Source organism: Cupressus sempervirens, chromosome 10 (assembly GCF_028749045.1).
Source record: "Cupressus sempervirens isolate cs-2001-9-10 chromosome 10, ASM2874904v1, whole genome shotgun sequence".
NCBI classification, from domain to species: domain Eukaryota; kingdom Viridiplantae; phylum Streptophyta; class Pinopsida; order Cupressales; family Cupressaceae; genus Cupressus; species Cupressus sempervirens.
The window spans coordinates 568,532,810-568,559,082 of NC_143127.1; the positions used below are offsets into that span (position 1 = coordinate 568,532,810).

Consider the following 26,273-nt stretch of genomic DNA (forward strand, 5'->3'; position numbering starts at 1 on the left):
TGAGAATGAGCATTAGCAAATTTGAGTATATGATCTTACCTTGAAGAGAAAGAATGTTTACAAGGAATTTGTTTTTCAAGACAACCCCTTGCAATGCTCAATGAAATAAGTATCTAGGCTTTGATTTCCACAATAAAGTCAACTAGGTAGCAAAGAGAAAACATAGGTGTTCATTTTAGATCTTTATTAGAGGAGACTGCAAACCTTCGATCAGACTGTCCTATTTTGAATTTGACTTGCTATATAAATGATTATGTCTTCTTTACTAAGATTGATATTGTCTATTGTTATTGATATCAACCTGCAATTGAACACACGACATATAAATATATCTTGAGGCATGGCCATGTAGGGGTATGACCCTACGTAGCTCATGCCACATATATTCATGACCCTATATGGTCATGTCTCAACTATATCATTTCAAAACTAACCCAATAGTCAATACTAATTGGTATTCTTTAAACAGAACTAACACGCCCAATTTGAGACTTGATCGATATTAATTGTTTTGTAGATGAAAGTTGATGATTACATGTATGTGTGTGCCATGTAGATTCATGACCCCTACATGGTCATGTCTCAACTATATCATTTCAAAACTAACCCCATAGTCAATACTAATTGGTATTCTTTAAACAGAACTAATGCACCTGATTTGAGACTTGATTGATATTAATTGTTTTGTAGATGAAAGTTTATAATTACATGTATGTGTGTGCATGTGTCTGAAGAAATCAACTTCCCTAATGACATGTTCATATAAGACTCATGTATCAATGTGATATAGAACTAAAGAGAAGAATTGATCAAGAAGAATGCTATGAAGATAAATATCCTTATCTATATAGACAAGGTATCAATGTGATATAGAAGTAGAGAGGAGAATTAATCAAGAAGAATGCTATGAAGATAAATTTCCTTATCTTGAATATTTTGGGGATGTCTACCTCCCAAAAAAAAATTGGAGTACCAAGAGCTAAGCCTATATCAAAACTTCCTTACAAAATGATTACTTTGGAACACATAGACTTGAATGTGCAATTGCATGACTTGAACTTACAAAAAAATATAAAATTTGAAGTTACAATTGAAAGCTCTAGAAATATTTTTTCATGAAGTAGGGATGAGAGTGAGCATTAACAAATTTGAGTATATGATCTTACCTTGAAGAGAAAGAATGTTTACAAGGAATTTGTTTTTTAAGACAACCCCCTTGCAATGGTCAATAAAATAAGTATCTAGGCCTTGATTTCCACAATAAAGTCAACTAGGTAGGAAAGAGAAAACATAGGTGTTAATATTAGATCTTTATTGGAGGAGAATGCAGACCTTTGATTAGACTGTCTTATTGTGAATTTGACTTGTTATATAAATGATTGTGTCTTCCTTATTGAGATCGATATTGCCTATTGTTATTGATATTGGTCTGCAGTTGAACACACGACATATAAATATATCTTGAGACATGGCCATGTGGGGGCATGACCCTACGTGGCTCATGCCACGTAGATTGATGACCCAACATGGTCATGTCTCAACTATATCATTTGAAAACTAACCCGATAGTCAATACTAATCAGTATTCTTTAAACAGGACTAACCCACTTGATTTGAGACTTGATCGATATTAATTGTTTTCTAGATCAAAGTTTATGAGCGTGCAGGAGTGTGTGCACACATGCGTGCATGCAATGGAGTGGTTAATTTGTTCCATCTGTCAAAAATAAATTTTTGCACTTGTTTGAAAAAGGTCTCTTGTGGATCTTGCTCTTCATTTATAACTTGCTTGATCTTCTCAAGCATTGAGTCTATGCCATCGTAGATCTCTCCAAGGCAAGGCCTATCCATGTCAATGTACCTAAGCATGCTCATAATAGGCTCGGTGATCTTAAGTAGATATTCCACACGTTCCCACCATGACTTAGCCAAAAGCCTCAATTGTGGTTGATTGCCATACCTTGAACTACATCTTTCAATTGCACAAGTTGTTTTTTTAAAGGGAAGATTTCACCACTTTGGTTCTAAGCTATTAGATGTTGAAGACGACCAGATTTATAAGTGATGGCTTTGTGGAGGTACTGAAAGTTAATGAAAGTTAATGATTATGTGCACGTGTGTGCTAGATTCTCATTAGCATATATTGTATTGCTTCAATTTACTGTAATGCTAACATTCTCAACAAAAGGGATGGAATGCCTTAGGCACATGATAAATAAGATGCAAAAGAGTTTACTTATGGTACTCGAAACCCAAGAAAACACTTTTTCAACTTCTAGTGGTTTTGATGGTACCATACAAAGGTGAAATCTAAGGTAGCAACACTTTTGCGAAAAAGTGGTTGTGTAGAGAGACTACAAAAACATTTAATCACAAACAACCTCAAGATCGAACCATTTTTTCCATTTGAGATTGTTTTAGTTAAGACCTAGGCTTTTGTGATTGAGGTGTCAACTACATTCTATTAACATGTTACGTAAGAAAAATAGAGAACATGGAGCTACATCAATGGCCACAATAAGACAGTAAAGATTAAATTAGACAATAAGAATGCATGGATAAATTAAAACAACAAATGAATGAACAAGTGGGATATTGGCACTAGAAAGCGCCCAAATGATGATGAAATGAAAAAAAGTTCATGGAAATAAAATCAAAGATAGCACAAGGACATTACAACTTGGGAGGAAAAATGAATTCTAGATTAAGCCTTCAATCCTACATATGACCATACACAAAAGAGCTAACCAAGAATATAAATAAAATGTAAGGAAAAAATGTTCATGGCTCAAGTAAGAATTAGTTTGTGTCAACATAAATGTGAGACTTGAATATGGATTATACCTATAGTAGTGAATAGATAAATGCAATCAAAAAGTGCTCAAGACACAATGGCATTTCAATATAGCAAGTTCAGCTTACAAAGATATTCTAATCAATTTCGTTGAGACACTAAGCATTAAACTTGGGGTAATATGTTTGAAGAAATGAGAGTTATAGGTTTTCAAACAAGATTATAGATTTTCAAACAAGATCCATAGTTGAAAAAAACAAAATGTAGAAGAGAAAGAAGATTTGCTGCATGCAGTGCTTTAGGCTTTTCAAGTGGTGTATGCTTATCTATTTGCTAACTATATGTGGGTCCCATAAGCTTTTGGCCTCATAAGACGTTATTAAAAACATTCATTCTTTCAACAAGCCATGCCCCTATCACCCTCCCCCAGCCATAATTTTTAGCATTTTTATTTTCATTATCAAAAGTTGATTACATCAACATAATTAAACCTATAATACATGGCCTGTGCTATGTCCCCGTTATAATACCTCCTTATATTCTAACTTGACAACTACACTCTTTCATCCCCATGTATTCTTCTAAATCTTATTTGATAATCCAAAAATTCATTATAACTAAATTTGATTACAAGCTCATGGCGCTACCATGGATCTTCAAGTTGTTATCAAGACTATAGCCTAGAAGCTTTACTTCATTGCTTTCTGTAATTCTTGACAACATATCATTTCCCAGTAGCAATCTTGATTCTTTGCATAAACCAAATGAAACAATTGTCAATGATCATTGCCTTGGGATAATCATAACAAGCCCCATAACTTATGCCAGATTTCCTCTACCATCCCCCATCTCCGCCGTTAGTTTAAAGGCTATATGACATTTTTCATGAGCAAAAGCACATATGTAATCAATATATTGTTGTACAGAAGAGCTCAGGAATACAGTGGCCTACACAAGTTTGCAGACTCTATTATTTAGCCATGGCAGAGTATCATTAGAAACATTACATTGTTTTACAAAAAATTATCCTTAACCATCAGTTTGATGAACTTTCTTTTCTTCCTCTCGAAACTTCTAGCATCTCAAATGTTGATTCGTGTAGATGGCTTTTCACAGGAACAAAACCCATTTGACCCTGCAACATTTCAAAAAAAAACTATTAGATGTAAAATATAGAAGTAAAACCTATTTTACAATAAGTGTCTGATGCTTCACAGACATTAAGTGTACCATGCACATGAAATAATGACATCATGCATATGTTTCAGCCTCGGAAACCCTTCACCAATAGATGTAACTTGATATATACAAAAGTGTGTAAGCCCTAAGGCTTGGCCTCCATAAGAATTATATAAGAGTTCGGTCTCTGTCACTATTCCCGCAGACATTTCCAGTTGCACCAGAGAGATCAAGAATTGATACTTAGAGAAGAGCCAGTGAGTTTTCAACATACTTAAAGCAAAGCCAGTGAGTGGATGGCAAGAGATAGGAAGTATAAAAGACATGCATAGCAGTATATTGATATTTACTATGTGTTTGATATTCTTTTTCACAGTCATTAATTGCCAGCTCTTTATTTCTTTCGTTTGCTAAAGGTTATTATTTATACTCCTACAGAACTTTTTTATGGTTTCAGCAAAACTCATATTGAGTTATCTCTCAAAATATTAATAAAACCAGTTAGATAATATTTGAAACACACACCATAAATCCGTTTTCTACCTTTATCATCTGCAATTGAATCAACTGGACCAGCATATGGTATTTCCATTGTTATCAGTCATCAGTAGAAAATGCTTTGACCATATTAAAAAGTAGATTTTTCATAACCATGCCAATCGGTGCAATACATGATAATCATTTGGCCACCCAAAAAATAGCTGCAAAAGCAAATAGCAGATTAATTATACTTTAGAGGCCATAACAACATAAATACAAGCCTTTTTACATAACTGAGTTCCCGTGGGATGAAGCTAGCTCATGATTAGTATCACAACATACAGAATGAAAATTTTGAAAAGGACTCTTGGCATGCACCTTTTACCGTATCATTCTATGTTGCAGCAATACACAGTAGCAGTTTAATAGCCAACTATAACAGCCTTTGCTACTACAAAAACTCAGGTTTCCTTCCAGGCTGTGCTGCTCGTACTCCAAATTTCTGAGAACCTTCTATAATAATTTTTATGTGTGGCTGAGATCACGAAATTTTATAAGCTCGTATTTTTCTTGTCTTTTCTTATCTACTACTTAATATAGAGATTTTGGCTTTCTGAAAATTGGAACTCGGATTTCCTCATTTCTTTCAACTTACAAATTCTCACGACTTCCATTTAGTTGCTACATCACTCATATGTGAATTTTTCATCTCTAAAGGTTCTATTATTGTAGCACTCTTTCATGTTATTTTGTTTTCAGTTTCTGTGTGTATGAATACAAATATTTCCATTCAGAAGGTCCTTATAGTTAAAATCATGCCGTGCAGTTCTTCTACTTCTCCTTTGCTGCACATTATCAACCTGCTTGGACCCTTCACCAATGTTTCCCTTGATTGCCATCATTGTATCAACTAAAGCCTGAGAAGTCATCTCATTCTCTATGCTGTTTACATTTGAAAGAACAAGCTTTTGATTTGTGTTCTGGTCATTTTTACACATTTCAATGTCTGTTTGTTGATTGTTAGAAATTACAAAATCTGATTGTAAACCAGCTCCCACTAGCTTGCTTGTACTGTCCTCTCTCTGTTTAGAAACATGACTATGATCCATTGTTTCCATATGGTTGTTGCTGAGAACATTTTCTATAACAGAACTGGAAGGAAGTGATGATAATGTTCTTGCAGCAATAGCCATAATTTCATCTTGTCCTATATCAGTTTCTTCAGGTAGACCAGAATTATCCTTCCCAATAAATAGTGTAGAAAACCTGTTTTTTCCCTGATCATCCTCTACCTGTCTGGTATGTAAGGTCATTTTATCTTTCATGAATTCAGGACCATCCATTTTCTGGTTTACAGACCTGGGTTTCCGACATGATCTAGTCCGCTTTTGTGTCACACTCTTGGCTGCTGGATTAGAATACCAAGGATTCCCAACTTGATCAAGACGAATCAATGACTGAGTTTGACGAGGAGCATATAAAACTAGCTGTGATCCACTACCAACATTAAGAGAAGACAAATTTTGTAGCTTGTTATTTCCTCCATCATCTGTTTTTGAATTGGAAGTTTCTTTTTGAAGTGCTGCTTGCCATTTTTTTCCTTTTGTCCTCCTTACTGTTTTGGGGCATGGCTGGCATCCGCCATCCCCCATAGCAGTGGGCACACCTTCAGAATGACAGTGACCATCATCTTGGTTTTGTCTACCAGAAAAATCTTTACTGCAAAGGAAAATACATAAAATAATTCACCATTTTGCAAAAGTCAAATAAACAGAGCACTTGATTCTCCCAAGAAAAATAACACACATACATACCAATTATTTTGAAGATCTTTCTGCTGAGCTGTATGATGAGTTTTCTGCTTCTTCTTTGCACTGGGAGATAGGAAAAGATGATTACTTGCGGAAAGAAAATAAATAATTTTGAATTAACTTTTAGAAAACATATCCTAAGACAAACTATAGAAATAAATTTATTAATCTGTCATACCTAGGCTTCATAGTGTTTTCTTTTACATGCTGACTTCTTCTCTTCTTAGTAAGTGGAGCACTGACCAACAAAGGGAAACACTGTACTGTGTGAATAGGATTAAAATTTAAAAAAATTAAACTGGTCAATCCAGCTTTAGCCGAAGTCTGATAATGGAATATCAATGTACAGAAATTATGTCTAGTCGAATTGGGAAATGAAGGCCATAACCATTTTAGAGAGCTTATATTCTACTTGTACAGTCTATTAGAGAACCAGAGCTCTCCCATAATAAGCTATTGCCAATTATATAAGAAAACATACCAGGGTTCTTCCTGCATATTTCCCTCAGAACATGACCCTCCCTCAAATTCAGTGAAAAAATCATTAGGACCAATTGTCGGTCGTTCTTTATTCCGTCCAACAAAATTTGAAATTAATGCTGCTTTTCTTATTTTCCTAGCCTTTTGAGCAGCAGCCAATTCTTGTGGATGTAAAACCTTCCACCTCCTGCACTTGTTATAGTTGAAAGATATAAATAAATATAACAAAAAATGGTCTTTAATGGTACATACAATCAATAAGGATGTAGTTTACATTACGAGCACAACTTCAAAGGTTCCTAAAGCCCTACTCAGGGAAAAATAATAACAACATCGCAAAGGAAATGATAATGATACCGACCGCCTGCATTGATTGTCAGTGCGAGGAGGCACGGAGATTGCAACCTTGGACCAGCAATATCCATAAAGAGAAACTGCTGATTTCAGTTTAGCATCCTCCTCTTCTGTCCATCCTTCCAGCTTAATTGAAGGATCCAGAACATTACACCACCTGTCTCAAAATGTTTGTTAAAGAGAGTAAGCTTTTAACAACAATTCTGAAGAGCTCTTTTCCAAGCTCTGTTATAGTTCCAAGGTAATTAAAATGTACTTTTTCTATCGAGTATAAAACAGTAAATGTTGCAGAAATACCTTTCTCTACATTGAACTTCAGTTCGGCCAGGTACAAATGCAGCAATCTTTTTCCACATTCTAGGCCCATAAACCAGGACAGCAACCTTTAGCCGCTTATCCTCCTCTACAGTCCATCTTCCAACTTTTTTTCTATCTGGTAAAATAGACTTGCACCATCTACGCAATTGTAAAAGCAGAAAACAACTAAATATATCACAAAAAGCAAGCTTAAACATCAATAAAGAGAAATTTGTAATTGTTACTTAATCTCAATAACACTGTTTGACGCTGCAAAATAAATATGTCTATTCAAATAGATGATGAGTCCATATGGTTTTTAATCTTATTAAGTCAATTGCCCTTCTGCAGAAAATAATATGTACCTGTTTAAGCATTGAGCCCCTGTCCGTCCTTCCATATTGGCAGCAACAATCTGCCAATCACTCTCCCCAAAAGTTTCAACAACTACTCGAAGTTGGTCATCTTCTTCATCTGTCCAATCTTTCCGCATGATGTGAGCATTGAGACTTCGTTGATATCTTGACAAGCACTGCGAAGGTGTTCTATTAGTGCCCAACATGTTTGAAATCTGTATCCAGTTATGAAGTCCATTGTTTTGTACAATCATCAGAAGCTTTTTGTCTTCAACTTTAGTCCATGGACTGAAATTAATCAATGGGTCTTCATTATTTAGCCATCTGTGACAGAGAAGCTAGTATTAAAATTATTACCAGTAAAACCACCATGAGATTTTCAATCAACCTGTACACTAAAGTCTAAAACACCAAATAACATCAAAAATAAAGTGGAAACACGACAACAACCTGGGATACTACAGACCAATAATCTTGACATTGACGTGCATACAGACATTTTTTTATTTTGGAAGTAGATAACAACAGAGAAATATTTCAAGAATATTATCAGCAATTCTATTTATGAGATCTATATTGACCACTGTGATCTGAGCAAAGTCCATATAATATTTGCACATGCTAAAACATGTTAAGGTCTGACACATGATTGCATACTTTACTAGTGTTATTCATACATTCACAATCCATGATTTATCCCCAAGCAAGCAATTACCTTGCTTCACAGTCTGCACCAGAGTGGCCTGCAACATATGTGGATGCCAAGCGTTCCCAATCAACATGAGGTAGAAAAGATCTAATATTTTCTGGAGAAACTTCTGCTTGTGAAATAGCTAAAATCTGCTCATCCAAATGGTTGTCATCCTCAAAGTTTTCCTCGGAACTGTAAACATAGTGGAGTTAGATACTCATTAATCAAAAATAGGCAAACTCGAGATAAAATACAAAGTCAATATTTCAGAAAATATCATTCACAGTGAGAGAGAGAACATACTTCAAGAGATCCATTGATTGCCGAACGAGGGTCTCCTGCATCTGTTGCTTCACACCTTTTCCAAGGTTATCCCTCTCTTTCTTTGACCACTTTTTCCTTTCAATTGTTGTAGGAAAACTCTTCTGCACCATGTTATACTTTCCAACATCTTCATTTTTAGGAGGCCCGCAACATCTATAAGTAACCTTGGCATCTGCAGTCTGTCCAGTCAAATATAGTAATATCATAAGGTCAAAGCAGATTCGACACTTATAAGCAATAGGTTCAATAAAAACACTAATGAATATGCCATATGGAGAAATGTGATAAATTTAAGTCATGTACATAAAGTACTGTTCAGCAATTAAGTGAATAAGCATGCATGCATGCATATGGAAAAGTATACTGAGCAACATAGAATTCTATATTCAGTCTATAATTCAGTGAAAAGGTGTAGAATACATGAGAAAGTCACAATATAACAAAAACTTTGAGTAGATTTAGGCAAAGCATAAAAATGAACATATTAGAAAAACAGAAGTCAAACATAGCTGCACAGAGTAAAGCAAACAAAGGAATCTGAACATCTAGAAATGTAAAGTTGCAGCAAAAATGATCTATTAAAAAACAGTAAGTCCTCATCAATAGAGTGTAAAGTTTTCAGATTTTAGGGGAGCGGATGGTGAATAATTACCTAGGTTGCCGGTTCGTGGTTCGGTTCTGGGTTCGGGTTCGAGAACCGGTTCGCTGGTTCGACGATATTTTGGAAAGGGGTTTGGGTTCGTTTGGGTTCGTTAGTACAAAAACATGTAAAAATTAAAAATATATATATATATATATACATTTTTATGAAGCATGAGTTAAAATTAGAATGTAGCATAGTACCATAAACACATTTAAAACTTTAAAACAGCATAAACAATAACATATCAATGTATCATGGTGAGCATACCATCATATAGTAACATAGTTCAATCAACTTCAACATCAAAGATGAAAGATTCAAAACATTTAAAATGGTGTCATTGTTTCACGTTCAAGTGTCATTGTTTCACGTTCAATGTTTAACAGTAACTAATAGAATGAAAATCTATTAAAATTCTGAATTTCTAGTTCTAAGTTCTTCATTCTTCATCTTCATCTTCTTCATATTCATCTTCTTCTTCTTCATCTTCTTCTTCATCTCCTCCTTCGCCTATGCTATTACTTGCACCAAGGCCAATGGGATCAGCAGCAGAATCAACAATGGTATTGACATCAAAGTCATCAAAATCATCAATTGTAAGTGCAGCAGTGGAAGCATCCAAGTCCGCAATCTCTGCATCTACATCCCACTTCTTTGTCTCCCCCTCTTTGTATTCTTGACTCTTGTGCAAAAGAAGGCGCAAGTTGTTATGCACAAATACCAGGTTCTCGGCTCTTTTTGATTGCAACCTATTGCGCTTCACCGAGTGGATGAAAGAATAGGTGCTCCAATTTCTTTCTGATGCAAAAGAACTGGCAACCTATAAAGACAACATAAGGTAGGCAAAACAACCTATTTAGAAACATCAAATGACTATGAGAGAGCAAAAAACCAATTCATAACACCTTTTTAGGGTACGTGGACTCCAAAAATTATAAAAAAATGCAAATAAGTCACTTTATTGCCGCGTCCGTGGGCGGGTTCTTGGTTGGGTTCGAACTTGGTTCGATTTTCCCAGCCTGGTCCGCCCGGATTCGAACCATGGTTCGAACCAGGATTCGAAAATCGAACCGGACCAGAATCTCGAACCGGTTCGAACCAGTTCGAGGTCCGGAGGGGGGGGAGGGGTACCCGTGTAACTTAGATAATTACTTGCACATTATGTTTCGGTGTGTTCCTTATTCACCACCCAACACATATGATATATATATGAAATGAAGAGGTGTGTCTTCCAAAAGACATGACACTTCAAATGGGATCAATTAAGCTTTCCCACTTAATTGAATTAACATATAATAAAATAATATATTTCATATTATTATCTTTTCCATAAGGCCACAAACATTAACACACAGAATATATGTGTAGTGCTTTTACAGCCTTCCGAATTTCACAAGAAACTCTTCACAGAAAGGGGTTCTTAAAAAAAACAGGAACTTCGTATTAGATATATTATTGGATGGGAAAATAGTTGTTTGGGGATTTTTCTAAATGATGGACAGATTATTACGCTTACCAGACTCAATTGTTTTGAACTGCAATAATTAGAGGGAAACATATTTCTATCGCTTTAGTTCACCAAAATTGTGAATTTATTCAGCATAATGGCTACCATCACTATTTATAAAGTTTACACAGTTTATAATAATTTATTAATACTTGATAAGTAGGAGATGATTTCCACAGCTAGTCAAATTGTGATGTGAATATCAGGATTTAACTGTGTGATTTTGAGTCAAACTCGATGACCCATGTTTCATGAGTAGTGATTCAACATGAATCCATCTCTCATGACAATAAATGGAACACTTAGCACTCATTGGATCTAGGTGATGCTCACAGGGGTGAAGCACCGGGACTTCCCGGTGCTTCACCCCTGTGAGCATCACCTAGATCCAATGAGTGCTAAGTGTTCCATTTATTGTCATGAGAGATGGATTCATGTTGAATCACTACTCATGAAACATGGGTCATCGAGTTTGACTCAAAATCACACAGTTAAATCCTGATATTCACATCACAATTATTAATACTTGACGAGACATGCCATTTCCCATGGCATTTAGTGTAGTTCCCTTTGAGTATATGTCTTAATACATGTACATAGTAAGAAATGGAAAAATTCATGGTGAAGTCAGGCTCATCTCCCGAGGGATTTACGTAGCCTTAATTTGCTTCTAGGGTTTCTTATTCCTGTTGGGGTTTTCAGATCTCCATTTTCTGTTATTCACACTTGAGTTTCAGATCTGAAACTCTTCCACATCTTGTTATTTGTTACTTTTACATGGTTATATGTTTTCTATTAGGGAATTTGAATTTGATTACTCAATCTTCTTTTAAACAGACCTTAACCACCGTTGGAGACCATGTTGATTTTCAAGTTCAGATCTTATATATCATTGATATTCCTAGTTCTACAATCCGGAAGTACAGTTTTTGAGCTCTATACCTAGAAATTATGCTAACAACTAGACTAAAATCTAATATGGCCCAAATACTTTGTAAAAGGTCATTTTAAATGTACATAATGAGAATATAATGGTTGTGATCATTGGGTTCATGTAAACAAAGAATTTTGCAACTAAGCCTGCTAGTTTGGCAAATGCCAAAAATCCTAGACAACTAACAAATCTGTTTCACAATGTTATTTAGCAACTCTTTTCACTTTCTCGAGGATCTATGCACTCATTCAATGATCTCATTTAAGCATTGCTTAGGCCATTCATGGTTAATATGGGCCTTATCACCATTGCTGATTTATAAAACATGTCCGCACGTCTAATGAACACATTAATGATTATGTCATCAAATTTCACTCATTATTCTCTAAATTGATCACCCATTTGCATGATTTGGAAGTGCAAAATATCTCCATCAAGTGGCTCATTATACCAATACAAGACAAAGTCTACCAAAATCGCTTTGCTTGTTTTATGGATTTCTGTGCACATGTCAAAACAATATAATTCTTAAAAGAAAAGTAGACAAACATGGGTTATCAAAGAACAGGTAAGGCACTAAAATGCAACTCTGTTGCCACATAGAGAAATTTAAAGCTTCAAAATGAAGTATGCTTAAAAAAATCATGTCAAGTATTCAAAAGTTTATAAGGACTATCAAAAATAATTTCTAAATATGAAAAACTGCTTCATAGAGCATAGTGATAAAACCAAATAAATAAAATTTGTCAGACTTGAGAACACTGAGGCAATTAAATGTTTCCTTAACTTAAAATTAAATGGAAGTAGAATGGAGGTAGCACTCGAAATAAAGCATGCAAGTTGTGTAAGAATTCCAAAAATCTAAGAGATGAAAATATGTCAAGCATAAGACGATTATCAGTCACCTAGGACATTACACTAGGCATCATTAGTTTCACTCTGCACTCTTGCGTGGTAGTTCCCCTTCTCAAATGTGTTCTTGTAAAACATGCAGGATAAACATGTTTGAACTAAAATGACAAACACATTACTATTTTGTAAAGATAGATGTTGCAAAAAAATTGTATAGTGGAGATACTCACTTCCTTAAGTTTACTGGAGGATGATCTAGCTTTTGGGCAAGCAATAAGCTTGAATGTAGAATCAGTGTCTTGTGACAACAATTGTCGCAGACGTCTTTTGCATGCACTTTGAAAATCAACAAGACATTTGACACGGTTTCTCAATTCTTTGTTCTCTTCCATCTTTACTTCAATCTGTAATAATTTGCTTCGCAAATTCTTTTGACATAATCTGTTTTTCTTAAGTGCATTCAGTAACGCCCGTGCATATCCTGGAATCCCAGCATATGTGGGTCCTTGAACAACATTCGGGGATAGAGGTCCAGTGGCATCTGCGTCAACACATCCATTTGAAGGTTTCCCAATCATTCTGTCATCAGAATTTTTTGTATTTTGTGATACAATGATGGCTCTAGAAGTTGCATAATCTTCATCAAATACCTGATCAAGAAGTTTGCTTCCTAATTCATCGTTGCATAATTCGTGTTTTGCTGATATGGCAGTTCTGCTGTCATACTTTGATGCTTGAGTTCTTAGGACCTCACTTTCATCACCATTAGTGCCTACATAATAAAAAACGGTTTTATAAGAAAAGAATTGCACATAGGCTTAAGAACACAACTAACAATGCACAACTCTTATTCACAAAACTCGAAAGATAATAAAGCCCAACAACAAAACTAACAATGTCCTCTTAATGACAGAAAGATAATAAAGCACAGCAGCTGAATTTTTCATTTATATTGTGGACTTTGCAATACTAAACCTCACAACCAATATCTTCATATTGATTTTTACCAAATTCATCATAATAAATTTCTTTGACACAGAACCAACTAAGAATGAAAAAAGAATCTCATAAAAACACTATTTTTTTATATAAGGGCCTCATATAAGTGTTAAAAGGGACTAAAAGATTTATTTAGTCTTTAAACAAGAGAACCAGCAGGATTTTAGATACATATTATAGAATAGATTTGTCATGAATATTGATTGATCTTATGTAGAAAAGATAAGACGTTTAATTTTTTAACCATGCAGTAAGAAAAATGTTTTTTGGTGATTGGTTTGGTATAGATAATTAGCCAATATGCTATTATAAGTGGGGATGTCACTTCAAACCTGTCTGATGCTCTTAAACCATTGTTTCATGGTAAACCAATTTCAGCTAAACCAGTTCTAGTAAACAGATCTTGATTGCCATAACTACCGAAGATATGATTCAAAATAAGATTTTATTTAGTCTGGCAGATTTGGAGTTAACTTTTGAAAGAGAAATTTACGTTGCATTTTTTTATTGCAAATAATTTGGTTTGAGTTTTTCCATTTTTTATTTTCATTTGTTCCGTATTTTCTCCATCTCCAGCCATGGTTATACTAAAATATAGACTGGGTTTATATGAATGCTCTGCTATTCATATCAACAGTATACTTTTTACACAGTCGTAGTACACAAAGTATTGCTTTTGTGCTGGTCTACTTTGACGTTCAAGCTTTGAATCTCAGCAACTTCAGTCTCAATCATTTGTTGCCAAAGCCAAAATGAAGTACCCTGCCAAGCAGGCACCAAGAAGACCAATGACTGTGCATCTACTGCTGCCACCACCCACCTTTGTCCCCTCTTCTACGCGTTCCCATTTAGTGTAGTGATTAGCGCACAACATATGGCACAATTACGGTTAGGATCAGTTATTATATTGTCACTTGTGATCCTTCTTTGGTTTTTTGAAATTTTTCAAGACAGATCTGTGGCCCAGCATATGCTCTGTTCATTGACCTATAATGAAATTGTCCATATACTGTTGTTATATAATTATATTCAATAGTAGCAGATTCTATGTTATTTAAATATAGCCAAGCAATGATCTAGATTCTAGATCATATGTTCAAATAATTACACTGGCAACTATAATTTTTCAGGATGCCTGCACAGCAAATTTGTGTTACACAAGATTACATTTTTAGATGCCCGTGTTTTGAAACCCTAGACAATTGTCCCAAGTTTGACATATTTTGGCAAGTTTGATTCATGCATTGGAAGATTTGTAAATTGTATGTATATTCCCATGTTTTGAGATTTGGTAATTATATAGGAGGATTTTATGTAGCGGTTTTGATTCAGGAACATATCCAATCTTCTCTAACCACTTGCTTAAAGCTACTGGTCGAAAATACGATACCACAAAGACCTCGATACCAGATAATGACTATGGAAAGCTATATCTCAGCCCTCTTTTTACACTGACAATTGGATCAAGTTTTGCAAGGATTGCCGAAACAATTACCCATGTACTGCTGTTTAATTGATGGTGAGTCCAATTTGTTTGTTTCTATTCTTCATTACTTGCGAAAATCAATAGGAGCTTGGCTAAAATCAACAGGAGTAAGGTGCCAGTCATTTGAACAATGATATTGAGTGAATTTTGTGTCTACATTGACATGTTTAAGTGGAGAAAATCTGCTATAAATGCTATATTGGATGTACACGGATGCATGATGAAGCACTATAAGAATGTTTTAGAGTAGTGGTTCTTTATTTTGTTGGCCAATAGCATGGCATTCTCTATTCTACTGTCATTTGTATGGCAAGCTTAAGTTTATATAACATGGTTGGACATAATCCTAGCCTGTGCACTGTCATGATTCTTAACAATGACAATTGGAGGGATTCAAGCTACTACCAACCAGGTTTGATGTCTTCCATTGCTTATAAATATTGACTGTTGATAAATGTCCTTAAAAAATATTCTCTTTACAATGTAAGTCCTCTCAACAAGTTTAGTTAAAGTATAATACCATCTTCATATATTGTAGTATTTGATCTAGGGTCATATAAGATTTTGCATCCTCTCACCATCTGTTGTATCATCATTTCGTTGCTTCCCTGTTGACCTTGTACTGAGTCTAGGAGCACAGTTCATCCACTGAAGAAAAATTCTAGCAGCATATAAATGTTCCTATGCATCTCAGCACACTTGCTTTTCATGGTTATTCAATTTCAAACTAGATTCATTTTCATTTATCTCTTCATTCCATCAACGTGCTTATCACAATTGCCTCATCTCTGTCACCTCTTATGCCTAACTGAAATTTCTTCATGAAATTCTTAAGGCAGACACAAATGTGTTAAACTTGTATCTTATCATTCGAGTGCTCAAATGGATGGTTGCCTCATTTTTTATGACACTATGTTTAGGAAAAAAATTAGTATCGTGGAGAGCAAGAATCAATTAGTCGCTTAATTGTCTAACATGTTGTCATTTGTGTTCTATGTGTTGTTACTAGGTTTTCTCTCAGTCAAAATAATAATAGGTGTCTGTTACTATTTTTATGATTTTAAGACATAGTCGTCTAATTTTGTGGGCCTAGGAAAAATGTGCAGGCACAGCCAGAGTCAGCGACAAAGATGAGCATGTGTAGGCTGAGCATTTTGACAATAATAGAAGGTGAACAGTATTAGCAAGGAGAGAAAAAATTGGAGAATTATCTAGTACTTCAGAACCACAAGAAGTTTTTTTGCCTCAAAGTCTTGTGATATAAATTCCTTTTAAGGGTGGCACAGTGCATGCATTTTACAAGTTTAGGTCTGTATTTTGGTAGAAGTTTTCCATTCCTGTATATCACCCCACAGGAATTGCATAGTGTTCTTAGGATCCGTTGGTCTAAATTTCCACTGTGGGGTTTTCTGGGTGCCCCAGTGCATGCATTTTCTGAAATGGATCTTATCAACTGAAAATATAGGAGTTGAAGAAGGTCTAGGTATCTATCATGGTAAAAAGTTTTCCATGCCTATATCTCAGGCCATGGCCATTGCATAGTGTCTTAGATTCCATTAGCTCAGCTCTCCACTGTCAAGTTTTTTGGGTACCAGAGTGCACGCATTTTATGACTTTTTTAGCTTAAATCTCCCTGTCTTTCTTAGGGAGTCCATTTGAGGATTGGGATCTTTCTTGCCCAGAACTCAAGAAATATGAATAATCAGAGACAATTGCATTAGCAGAGACACAAGAGTTTGGAACTTTGGACAGGTCACCACAATTAGATTAGCAAGGGGAAGACTCCTGATGCACCAATTGCTAAACAAGATTCTTGCCCTGATACTTCTTTTCTTTCTTGGAGGCTTTTAATCTCCTTTATAAAGTTGTGATTACTTTTTTTGTAATTCATTATGTCCTCCAGTGCATTGATCTGGGTAGAATAAACTTCCCTGCTGTTGGCTTTCATGGTTCATAGTTTAGCCTAACAGATTCCTCATGAAATTCCTTGAATATAAATCGGGTTGAACATAATTTTATGAATTTGAACAAATGATCTCGAAGATCAAATCTAAAATGATATCAAAAATCTAATCTATAATCAGAATTCAAACTAAATTTAAGGCAAACATGCTAGACCAGATTCTTTCAACAGGTTACTTGAGTCATTTCCTCTATGATAAATATAATTGCCTTCAATAATGCAGTAATAACAGAGAAGTCCCCAAATGAAACTAATTACATATCTTTTGATGCTCATTTAACAAATATAGATCTATGTACATTGATTCAACTAATAGTCATTGTAAAATCCATCATCCTAATTATCCCATATATGATGCATGCATGTCTACAATCACTCTGCTCAAGTTTGGCAAGGAGTGATACACTGAGGAAATACTTGTACAAGATTTTTGTTGTCCATTTTACTGTCATTCTAAGAACAGAAATAGCATTATTCCCAATTTGGAACTATAAAAATGAAACTAATAATGATACTCTTCAATAATATGCCAGCTAAGAGCATCAAAAGGCAAATCCCTAGCAACATGACAATTGTGAGAAGAAAACTTGTGCTTTGAGATTATATTAGATAATAATCAACCACCAAATCCATGACCCTTAAACAAATCTGTATCTTTATCCCAATCTTAATTACTCATACAAGGTGAAAATAAGGTTCCGTGAGAGGTTTAGATGAATCCCAATAATATTATAGACTCTTCATAGAAATAGAATATATTTATGTATGTGGAAGCAAAAAAATGCAAACTATTGCTTCTAGTAAGAGACCATCTTTATCATTTTTATTGTCTTACCTTAATTCTGAAATGATGAATAGAAAAAATTAATGTTGCAATTATTAAGAAGGTGCACATAAATAAATACTTGTCAAAACCCTTCCCATCTTGTGACTTTTTTTATTCAAAAAGTTGAGAAATTGGTGCACTATAGAAATGTTTGAAAAATATATCTAACAAGATAGATCAATTGTTGTAATGCTTAATACTAAGAAGCCAACACTGTCATTATTTGTATAGAATATTTGAATAGGAGCGCAAACTAAATGATAAGACTCGATAAAAATATCTGAACTGGTACTAAACCAACCAACTAATCTCAAATATAATATGTAGGTGAAATGCTATTATAATGAAGGAATTACAAGGACCAGCAAATTGCCAGAGTTAAACTCATGACAGAGAAGATTGTTGCAAATCAGTATGTAGGACATTAACAAAAACTTAAATTTTACCAAGCAGCACATAGAAGCATTCAAAAATTATGGAAGATACTCCTCAATCAAACTAGGCTCATATCAGTTGTAGAGTAATATGTAAAGGGGTTCATTGACTTTAGCCCATATCATGCCAAATAATTAGTAAATCTAGATTCAAATCAAATTGTACTTTTTTAAGAGTGAATGAATTCAAATATACTAATATTATAAGTTTGAGCTTGGATCAATAAGAAGCATCGCATTGAATTGTGTATAAGTGAGTAATATGTAAAGGGGTTCATTGACTTTAGCCCGTATCATGCCAAATAATTAGTTAATCTAGATTCAAATCAAATTGAACTTTTTTAAGAGTGAATGAATTCAAATATACTAATATTATAAGTTTGAGCTTGGATCAATAAGAAGCATCAAATTGAATTGTGTATAAGTAGGTAGGAGCTCCTCATATGTTCCGAGCATAACCTCGATGAGAACTATTATTTTAACATTTATTGAAAAATCAATTGTGTAGCTTTTAATATTTGTCTGCAATGTGTACCAGTTGTAATGCAATTGCATTTCCAATTTTTGTGGGTTGATTAGAGCCTTTCATAATTTTACCATATAGGTCTTTGATGGAAGTGAAAATGAATGAATCATATGGCTTATATATAGGTTTTCCGTTCTAATAAGTGTGTTCTTTGCCTTGTGATTTGATTGATATACATAGTCACTAATGTGTTCACAAAGCCAAAGATATAGATTGTGTAAACAGGTTCTGACAGTGAGCCTGAGATTCGTAGTTAATCTGCTCTTTAGATTTAGTCTGATCCTATATATTTTTCTTGTATTAAGGTGATTCGAGTCCTTAGTGTTGAAGATTGTAGCTATAAAAGGGACCTTTATCTCTGATTTTTCAATATGTTGAAATAAGAATGATATTGTGTCAATGGCTGGAGAATATATTTATTATTTATTGTAATATTTAGATAGTATTGAATGATCTCTCTTTCCATCAAGTAATGGCTAGATATGAATACTCTTTTCATTTGTTGGGTAAAGATAATTCAGTTATTCTATTATTTGGAACTGCATCTCTGGTGGGCACCGTCATGCCTCTGAGATTGGTTCAGTCGGGGTCATTCTCCTTCTATTGTCCGTCCTTCTCCAGCTTCAATCGATGATCCAGCCTTAAACACCATGGACCTCCACGGAGAACTATAATAGTAGCTCTGCATACAGGGCGGGAGAGATGTTCAGCTTTAGAGGGAGATTACATTAGCTATCTTATTGTGGTGATCTTGTTAAGTGGACCTTAGAAAAATAAAAACAACCTGTCTTTTGAAATATACAGATTATAGAGCTACACCCATGTTGCCAGTCTTTCAAGGACCCAAAGTTTATAGTTTAACCTTTATTCCTACTTTTTTATCAATGCAAAACAAATGTCACAAGGTGGGCCAATGAGGGTTAAACCTCTGAAGGGTGGTCCTGAATAAGGTTTGGTAACCTCCTGATCTGGGGTGGATTAAGATAAATTTTGATGGGGGATCCAAGGCTGACCTCGGTCCATCGAGAGCAGGATATGTAGCTAGAGATGAAACAGGGAGCATGCTTTCGATTGGGGCAAAGAAACTCGCAAATGGAACCAATAATGAAGCTGAATGCATGGCTACGGTCAATGCATTATTAATGGCAAAACAGATGAGTATTAGGAAACTGTATCTTGAAGGAGATTCACAGATAATCATAAACAGAATTATCAGGAGTGAAGCAGACACCAGGTATTTAAACGAACGCATCCGCAGAATTCAAGATTTTCTTACATCTTTCAAGGATTTCAAAGTGGCAAATGTTTTACACGAAGCAAATGAGGTCGCTGATAAATTGTCAAATGTTGGTGCTTGGAGATCAGACCAAAATACATTTGAGATGTTTGAAGACTTCAGAAACATTGAAGTAGATGATTTTGTCTAATGTGGCGGGGAGTTCCAACTTTTCTTCTTGTGTCTCTTTTAAAAATAAAATATTAAAAGGAATTGTAAAGGAAACAAAAAGTGGATGTTTCTGATTTGGGGAATTGGAGGCTGATGGGGCCAATGAGAATGATCTCGCAACATAATGGTTGAAAGGGGGATTAAAAATGATGATGTGGCCTCCCAGGTGCTGGTAAGGGATGCAGTCATCGGATGTCATCATGAAGAATGATGCAGGACTGTCGTTTTCTAGAACCTCCAGAGGTCTTTTGATGATCGAGTTTGAGACACAAAGGGCAATTTGAGTGTTGGTTCTACTGTTCTGATTGCCATCGAAGCCCGAGGATGGAGGCGAATTTCTCCTTGAATTCTCCCAACTAGCCACCAGTCTTTACGGGAGCGACTTCTATGAAGAGCTTGAAGGGGATTTTTAAGTTTGATGACAATAGATTCTGGGAATGTGTCTGCGAAATTTTTGGTTAGGAATATTTGAATATTGACAGTCGACCACATGCAAATTTGGATATTTCGTCATTGTCCTGGTGTGAGCATTGCAACTAGGAACACAGGAAGAAGCATCAAACATGATGAGGATTTGTGTGAAGCCGCAATGGGCTGGAGATACAGTATGAATTGTTGGTTCAGAGGCCTTTTTGTGTGATTGAAGGTGGTGTGGGGAACGTGCAGCCATTTATTGTGTGGAGCTCGACAATGCCAAGAGAGAGGCAAATTGATGCCACCTGGGAAGGTTGGGAGAAGCTTTTGATGTATGTGCAGAATGTTGAAGCCAAATGGAATTTATTGGAGCAGAATTGCAAGCGCAAAACGAAGTCGACTCCCAGGAAGTCATCTGCAACATCCAGTGCGGTGGGGGCTTCATGTGCAGTGAGGCAGATGAAGGAGCAGAAGAAGGGCAAGATAGACACCCATGGGAGAACATTCATTCCAAATCTTTTCAAGGAAAAGATGCAGAAGAGGTTCTGTGATGTGCCCTATGTCTGGGGTTATTTTCTGTGTTTTTTTAATGTTTTTTGTTCTGGCCGAATTTTGTGTATGGGCAGTAATTGCATTGTAAATGGATGTGAATTGTTGTAAGGGTAGTTGCTGTTAGGTGGTTTGTATGATCAAAGATGGTTGGTGAACCGTTTGTAAGCCAAAAGGCAAATTTTGTTGTGCTATATTCAGTATGGGTACTTGGGTCTGTAGGTTTCAATCTGCCAGAGTAGTGGCTAAGATGTAATCTTATAATTTTTAATACAAAATAACTTTATTACTGATCAATTTATTACCGATCAATTCAAAAACAAATGCCACAAGGAACTGTGCTATAATGGCAACAGGGAGCACACAAAAAAGAATGACCAAGGCTTAGATCTTCTTGTTGCAATAAGGTGCGTAGCTTATGACTTTTAAGATACATTTTGGCATGGCCCATGTTAATAAATGCTAACTTTTATGGAGTAATGTATTGTAAATGTTGACTTTTATATGATATCATACATTTTTAATGGGTGTAATTAGATAAGATGAAATAAAGACAAATCAGTGCATCGGAACAGAGGGCTCTAAATAACAAATGCACCATTCTTTAACCCATGCTACACAATAGGAGAGCTCCAGCCTCAAACCCACCTTGAATACAAGGCACCTAATAAGGGTACCTGGCAAGTCTTAGGTTACAATCTAACTTTGTTTTAAATGTGGAATAAATTCCTTTATCAGCGAAGAAGGAAAATAAAATCAGCCATCTTTCAACAACTCAAAATCGATGAGCTGAATGAGGGTGACCTATATACCTTTCAGGGAATCGGATCTCAAGCAAAAGGACCATTTAAATCTCCATACAGCTCCCAAGGGAGTTGACATTTTAGTTTGTTTCAAAAACCTTAGCAAATGCAGAGCATGCATGTATACAGCCATACATAAAAGCATTATCCAAGCTTAAACCATTCCCCTCACCCACTTTAGCTCACTTCATCCCACCCTTGCGAACTGCAATAAGTAACCCATATCTCCAATGGACATGTGGGTAGTATGGAATATTAATATCATTTTCCACAGTCCATTTGATTTATTTTGAGAGTCTCTGGTTTCAATTGTGTCAAATTTTTTGAATCAATGTGTGATCCATCATCAGGATAAACAAGTACCATAAAAAGCACAGTGCGGAATATGTTATCTAGACCCACATTTAAAATAGTTTTAAATTTTAAGGCGTAATGTAAATTGTTATGGCGTACACGTAACTATCATCCATGTTTCAATGTTAATGCATTATTATTATACAGTATATTCAACTGTTCACAATCTTTATTGATTTTAGGGTATAGTGAAGCCCGGCACATACACAAATGTTGAAAATCTAGTTCAAGCCTGCCCGCTATATCGGTAGCTACCAATAGGCTTAACCAAGGTTTATCAAACATAAAAACAACAAAATTAGAATTCGGGCAGAGGTTAAAAAACCAACAAATTCAGAAAACATCAAGCCAATGCTCAGGCATTCAACACTTCATAAGTAAATATAATCAATATCCATCCACAACATTAAAAAATAAAAATGAAACATTTAATTATTAAAAAATTAAAATCATCCACAAAAATTAGTTGATGCAAATGATAAATTCATACCACATAAAATGGAGGCTCCAGAGTCCGCAAACCTGTTGCGAATTTCATTAAGAATGTCCTCATCATCTTCTTCGGTGTACCAGTCCAAAGGTCTCTCTTCAATCTCCCCCTTTATTAGCGGGATCTGAACGCGGGCCGGTCCCGACATCAATCTGTTCTGAATATTGTACAAGAACTTACTGTCGTCTGCATCATCATCATTATCATCATCCTCAACCTCATTCTCGCCATTAATACTTGCTTCTGAAGCATTCTCGACAAGTCTGTGATCTTCGCCAGTTAATTGGCATGCCCGCTTAAGGGCATCCATGTCTTCATCAAACTCATTTCCCATTGCATCATATTCCTCTTCTTCTTCCTCATCGTCCCAGTATGAAAGCCCCATGAAAACAGGAAATACAAATACAGGTCGATACCAATGTGTGGACAGAAATTTGAGAATTGTTGAGGACTAGTGAGAGAATACTTGCTGAATCCCGTGCATAATAAATCAATCAGCTGTATAATTTTTTCTCGCGGCCATGAATTTGTTCTTAATTAAATGTCATTAATTTATCAGTAGATGAAAGAATTAGGGCGGTTTGTCAGTGCGATCACACAGTTAAATTTATAGGTTTTTTCCTTTCCAAAATGTGAAACTCAAATTTAAGTTGGATGAGGAAATAGGGTCTTCTCAGTGCAACTTCAAAGCTGATTTATTGAAGTTTGAAAGCTCGAGCCGCCGCAACGAAACAGCGTCTGCTTTGCCAAATATCTTTACTTCCGCCATGAAACAAAGAAATTGACAGCAGAGTTTCATGAACTTAGGGCATATTAAATTTATATATCATGTTATTTAGTTTACTTTGACGGAATATTATAGTATATGTTTATTTTGATAAGGGCTTTATTTATTTATTTCTATACATGCAAATTTTTATATCTTTATTCAAAATTTATTTTTGCATTCGCACATTTCAACAATAAATTTATCTAAATTATTTATTAATTGACTTTTTTGGATTCAATCTTTTTGTATATTTATTATCACTTAAATTTGATCATTTCCATGTGTCTCTCATTTTTATTGACATAGGAGGAATTCTATAGATGTTGATTTGATCATCAAACTTTTTAAATTCAATTTTGAATTTGGCTAATCCTTATTTATTCTACTAGTCATTATGAACCAACTAAAATCACATTTTCCGTGATTCAATATTATTTGCTAGTGTTTCAAGGAAATCATCGCTTCCATTTATCACTTCATTGTATCTCAAACATTCTCATTGATCCTAAAGAATAATTTCTAAAAGAACATTTAGATTTGGTTTACTAAAAGGAGTCTAGATGTGCCTCCATGGAGCACTTACATGATTCAAGATTGTTAATTTTTATCATTAACTTGAGTTTTGTGGGTTGAATAAAGAGGGCATATCCTTTAGTGACAAAATGAAAATTGCAAGTGTACTTTTAAATACCACCATCTTTGTATAATAAAAAAGAGTATATAAAACAAAGACATATCGAGTAATTGATTAAGCAAACATGTAATACAAGACCAAATCATAACTAGAGGGTGGATTACGAACATGGAAAAGAACCTAAACATGTTGACTTGAAACAAGGAAGAGCTTGAACATGGTTGATCCTAAATGACCTAATTTTCTTCCAAGATTATTCATAGATATTATATATTTTTGTGTTTGTGTCCTTAATTTGTATGCCTCGTTTCCAAATCTAGATCTCCTTATATTCATTCTCTTTATAACTTTTATTTTGTTGTAGCATCATAAATTGTATTCCTTTACAATTTCATACTCACTTGGCTCTCATTTCTACATTCAAGTCTTTCGTGCTTTAATTATGTCTAATTTTTCTTACATTGACTTCGATGTTGGCTTTCTTTGTAAGTTCAGATAGGTGAGGTGTAAAAGCAAGTGTTAGCCCTTCATTTGGGACATCATCTAACCATAATTACATCACATTAAAGAACAAATAATAAAGCATTATGAAGGAGGAAAATGAGAAATCAAGTTTAGATTTCAAGCATTCAAGTGGCATCCATGAGCAATCTATTATGAAGTCAACTATGCATCCTTACATGATAGTGTCAACCTTTTCATGGAGACTTAAACATAAAGAAATTCATTAAGGTATAACATTTCATTTTAGCATTTGGATATCAAATCTAGACTCTACACTTTCAAGGTGCAATTTTAATTACATTTCCACTAAACCTAGGATTTAAAACTCTATCAACCCCACAACATTTTCTCTATTTTATATATGCAAGCAATAGGATGTAAATATAAAAGTATAGATTTGGAAAACTTGAGTAAACAAATACAGTTCTTCTAGGTTTTGGAAAGGCAAAAAGATAGGGAAAACAATGATCGTTTCCATCAATATCCAATAATTTTCTAAAAACCATTTACAAAATATTTAGAACATCATCCTAATCTAGAAAACACTTCTTTTATTCAAATTTAAAACCCACAAGCATAAGCATATAGATATGGCATCAGCCTCCACTTTCAGGCTTGTATTTTAGACACAAGTCACTCTCTTTTCTAAGAGTTTTTGTATCTTAATTACATAAAGAAAAAATATCTGGTATGAGCATGTTATAAAAGATTATCATGATCAAAGGTAATGCAAAGTTGAGGTTGAGGTTGAGGTTTAGGTTCAAGTTTGATATGATCAACATGGTTAGCTTCTTCAACTATCCCATCATAAATAATATGTGTAGTAGAAGAACAAGGTTGCAGTGTAATACTATTACTAGAACGAGATATCACTTTCTTCAAACCAAGTTTTTGAACTATCTCCTTATCAACTAGGTTATCCATACTACCACTATCCATAATCAGAGTCCAACATTTACCTCCATACTTACATAGAGTCCTGAACAAATTTCTCTCTGACAAGATTCCAATATCATTTTACCAAATAATACTCATCGACCCAACAAATTATCTTCCACCTCAGGCTCATTCACTAAGTCCTCATTCTCATTTACCACAATAACTCTTTTATCATCAACCTTCTTATCAGTATTGGAACATTCAAACGATCTATGTCCTTCTTCACCATATCTATAGCAAGAATCTTTAAATCTACCTCTATCTATTATTCTCCTCAATTCAACAAGTTTTGGTTCATCTTCAACAATATGTTTATCCTTCACTAGATAATCTTGTTTCTCCTTCCCTCAGTAACTACCTTGATGTCTTGTCTTCAACTTATCTTCTCCTTTTAGAGCTTAATAATAAGCATCCTCAAACAATCAATCTTCAAC

The 26,273-nt window shown here is 34.8% G+C and overlaps 1 protein-coding gene across 3 annotated transcripts; it reads right to left on the reverse strand.

Annotated features, from left to right (window-relative positions):
- Window positions 1-3,382: 3,382 nt before the first annotated feature.
- LOC149535153 (uncharacterized) lies at window positions 3,383-23,778 on the reverse strand. Of its 3 annotated transcripts, none has more exons than XR_016356903.1 (13): window positions 22,994-23,778; window positions 12,933-13,474; window positions 8,746-8,945; window positions 8,467-8,634; window positions 7,761-8,075; window positions 7,396-7,554; window positions 7,106-7,255; window positions 6,746-6,931; window positions 6,443-6,502; window positions 6,268-6,327; window positions 4,839-6,172; window positions 4,517-4,674; window positions 3,383-3,929 (listed from the first exon to the last, which is right to left on the reverse strand). XR_016356903.1 is itself a non-coding variant. In XM_089804205.1 (11 exons), exons 1-11 carry the CDS (start codon window positions 23,376-23,378, stop codon window positions 5,209-5,211), a joined length of 3,189 nt encoding a protein of 1,062 aa, XP_089660331.1. In that variant the 5' UTR covers window positions 23,379-23,778; the 3' UTR covers window positions 4,676-5,208. The 3 variants fall into 3 exon arrangements, 1 of the variants encoding a protein (XP_089660331.1); XR_016356902.1 differs by having other exon boundaries at window positions 4,832-6,172; XM_089804205.1 differs by lacking the exons at window positions 3,383-3,929; window positions 4,517-4,674 and having other exon boundaries at window positions 4,676-6,172.
- Window positions 23,779-26,273: the final 2,495 nt, after the last annotated feature.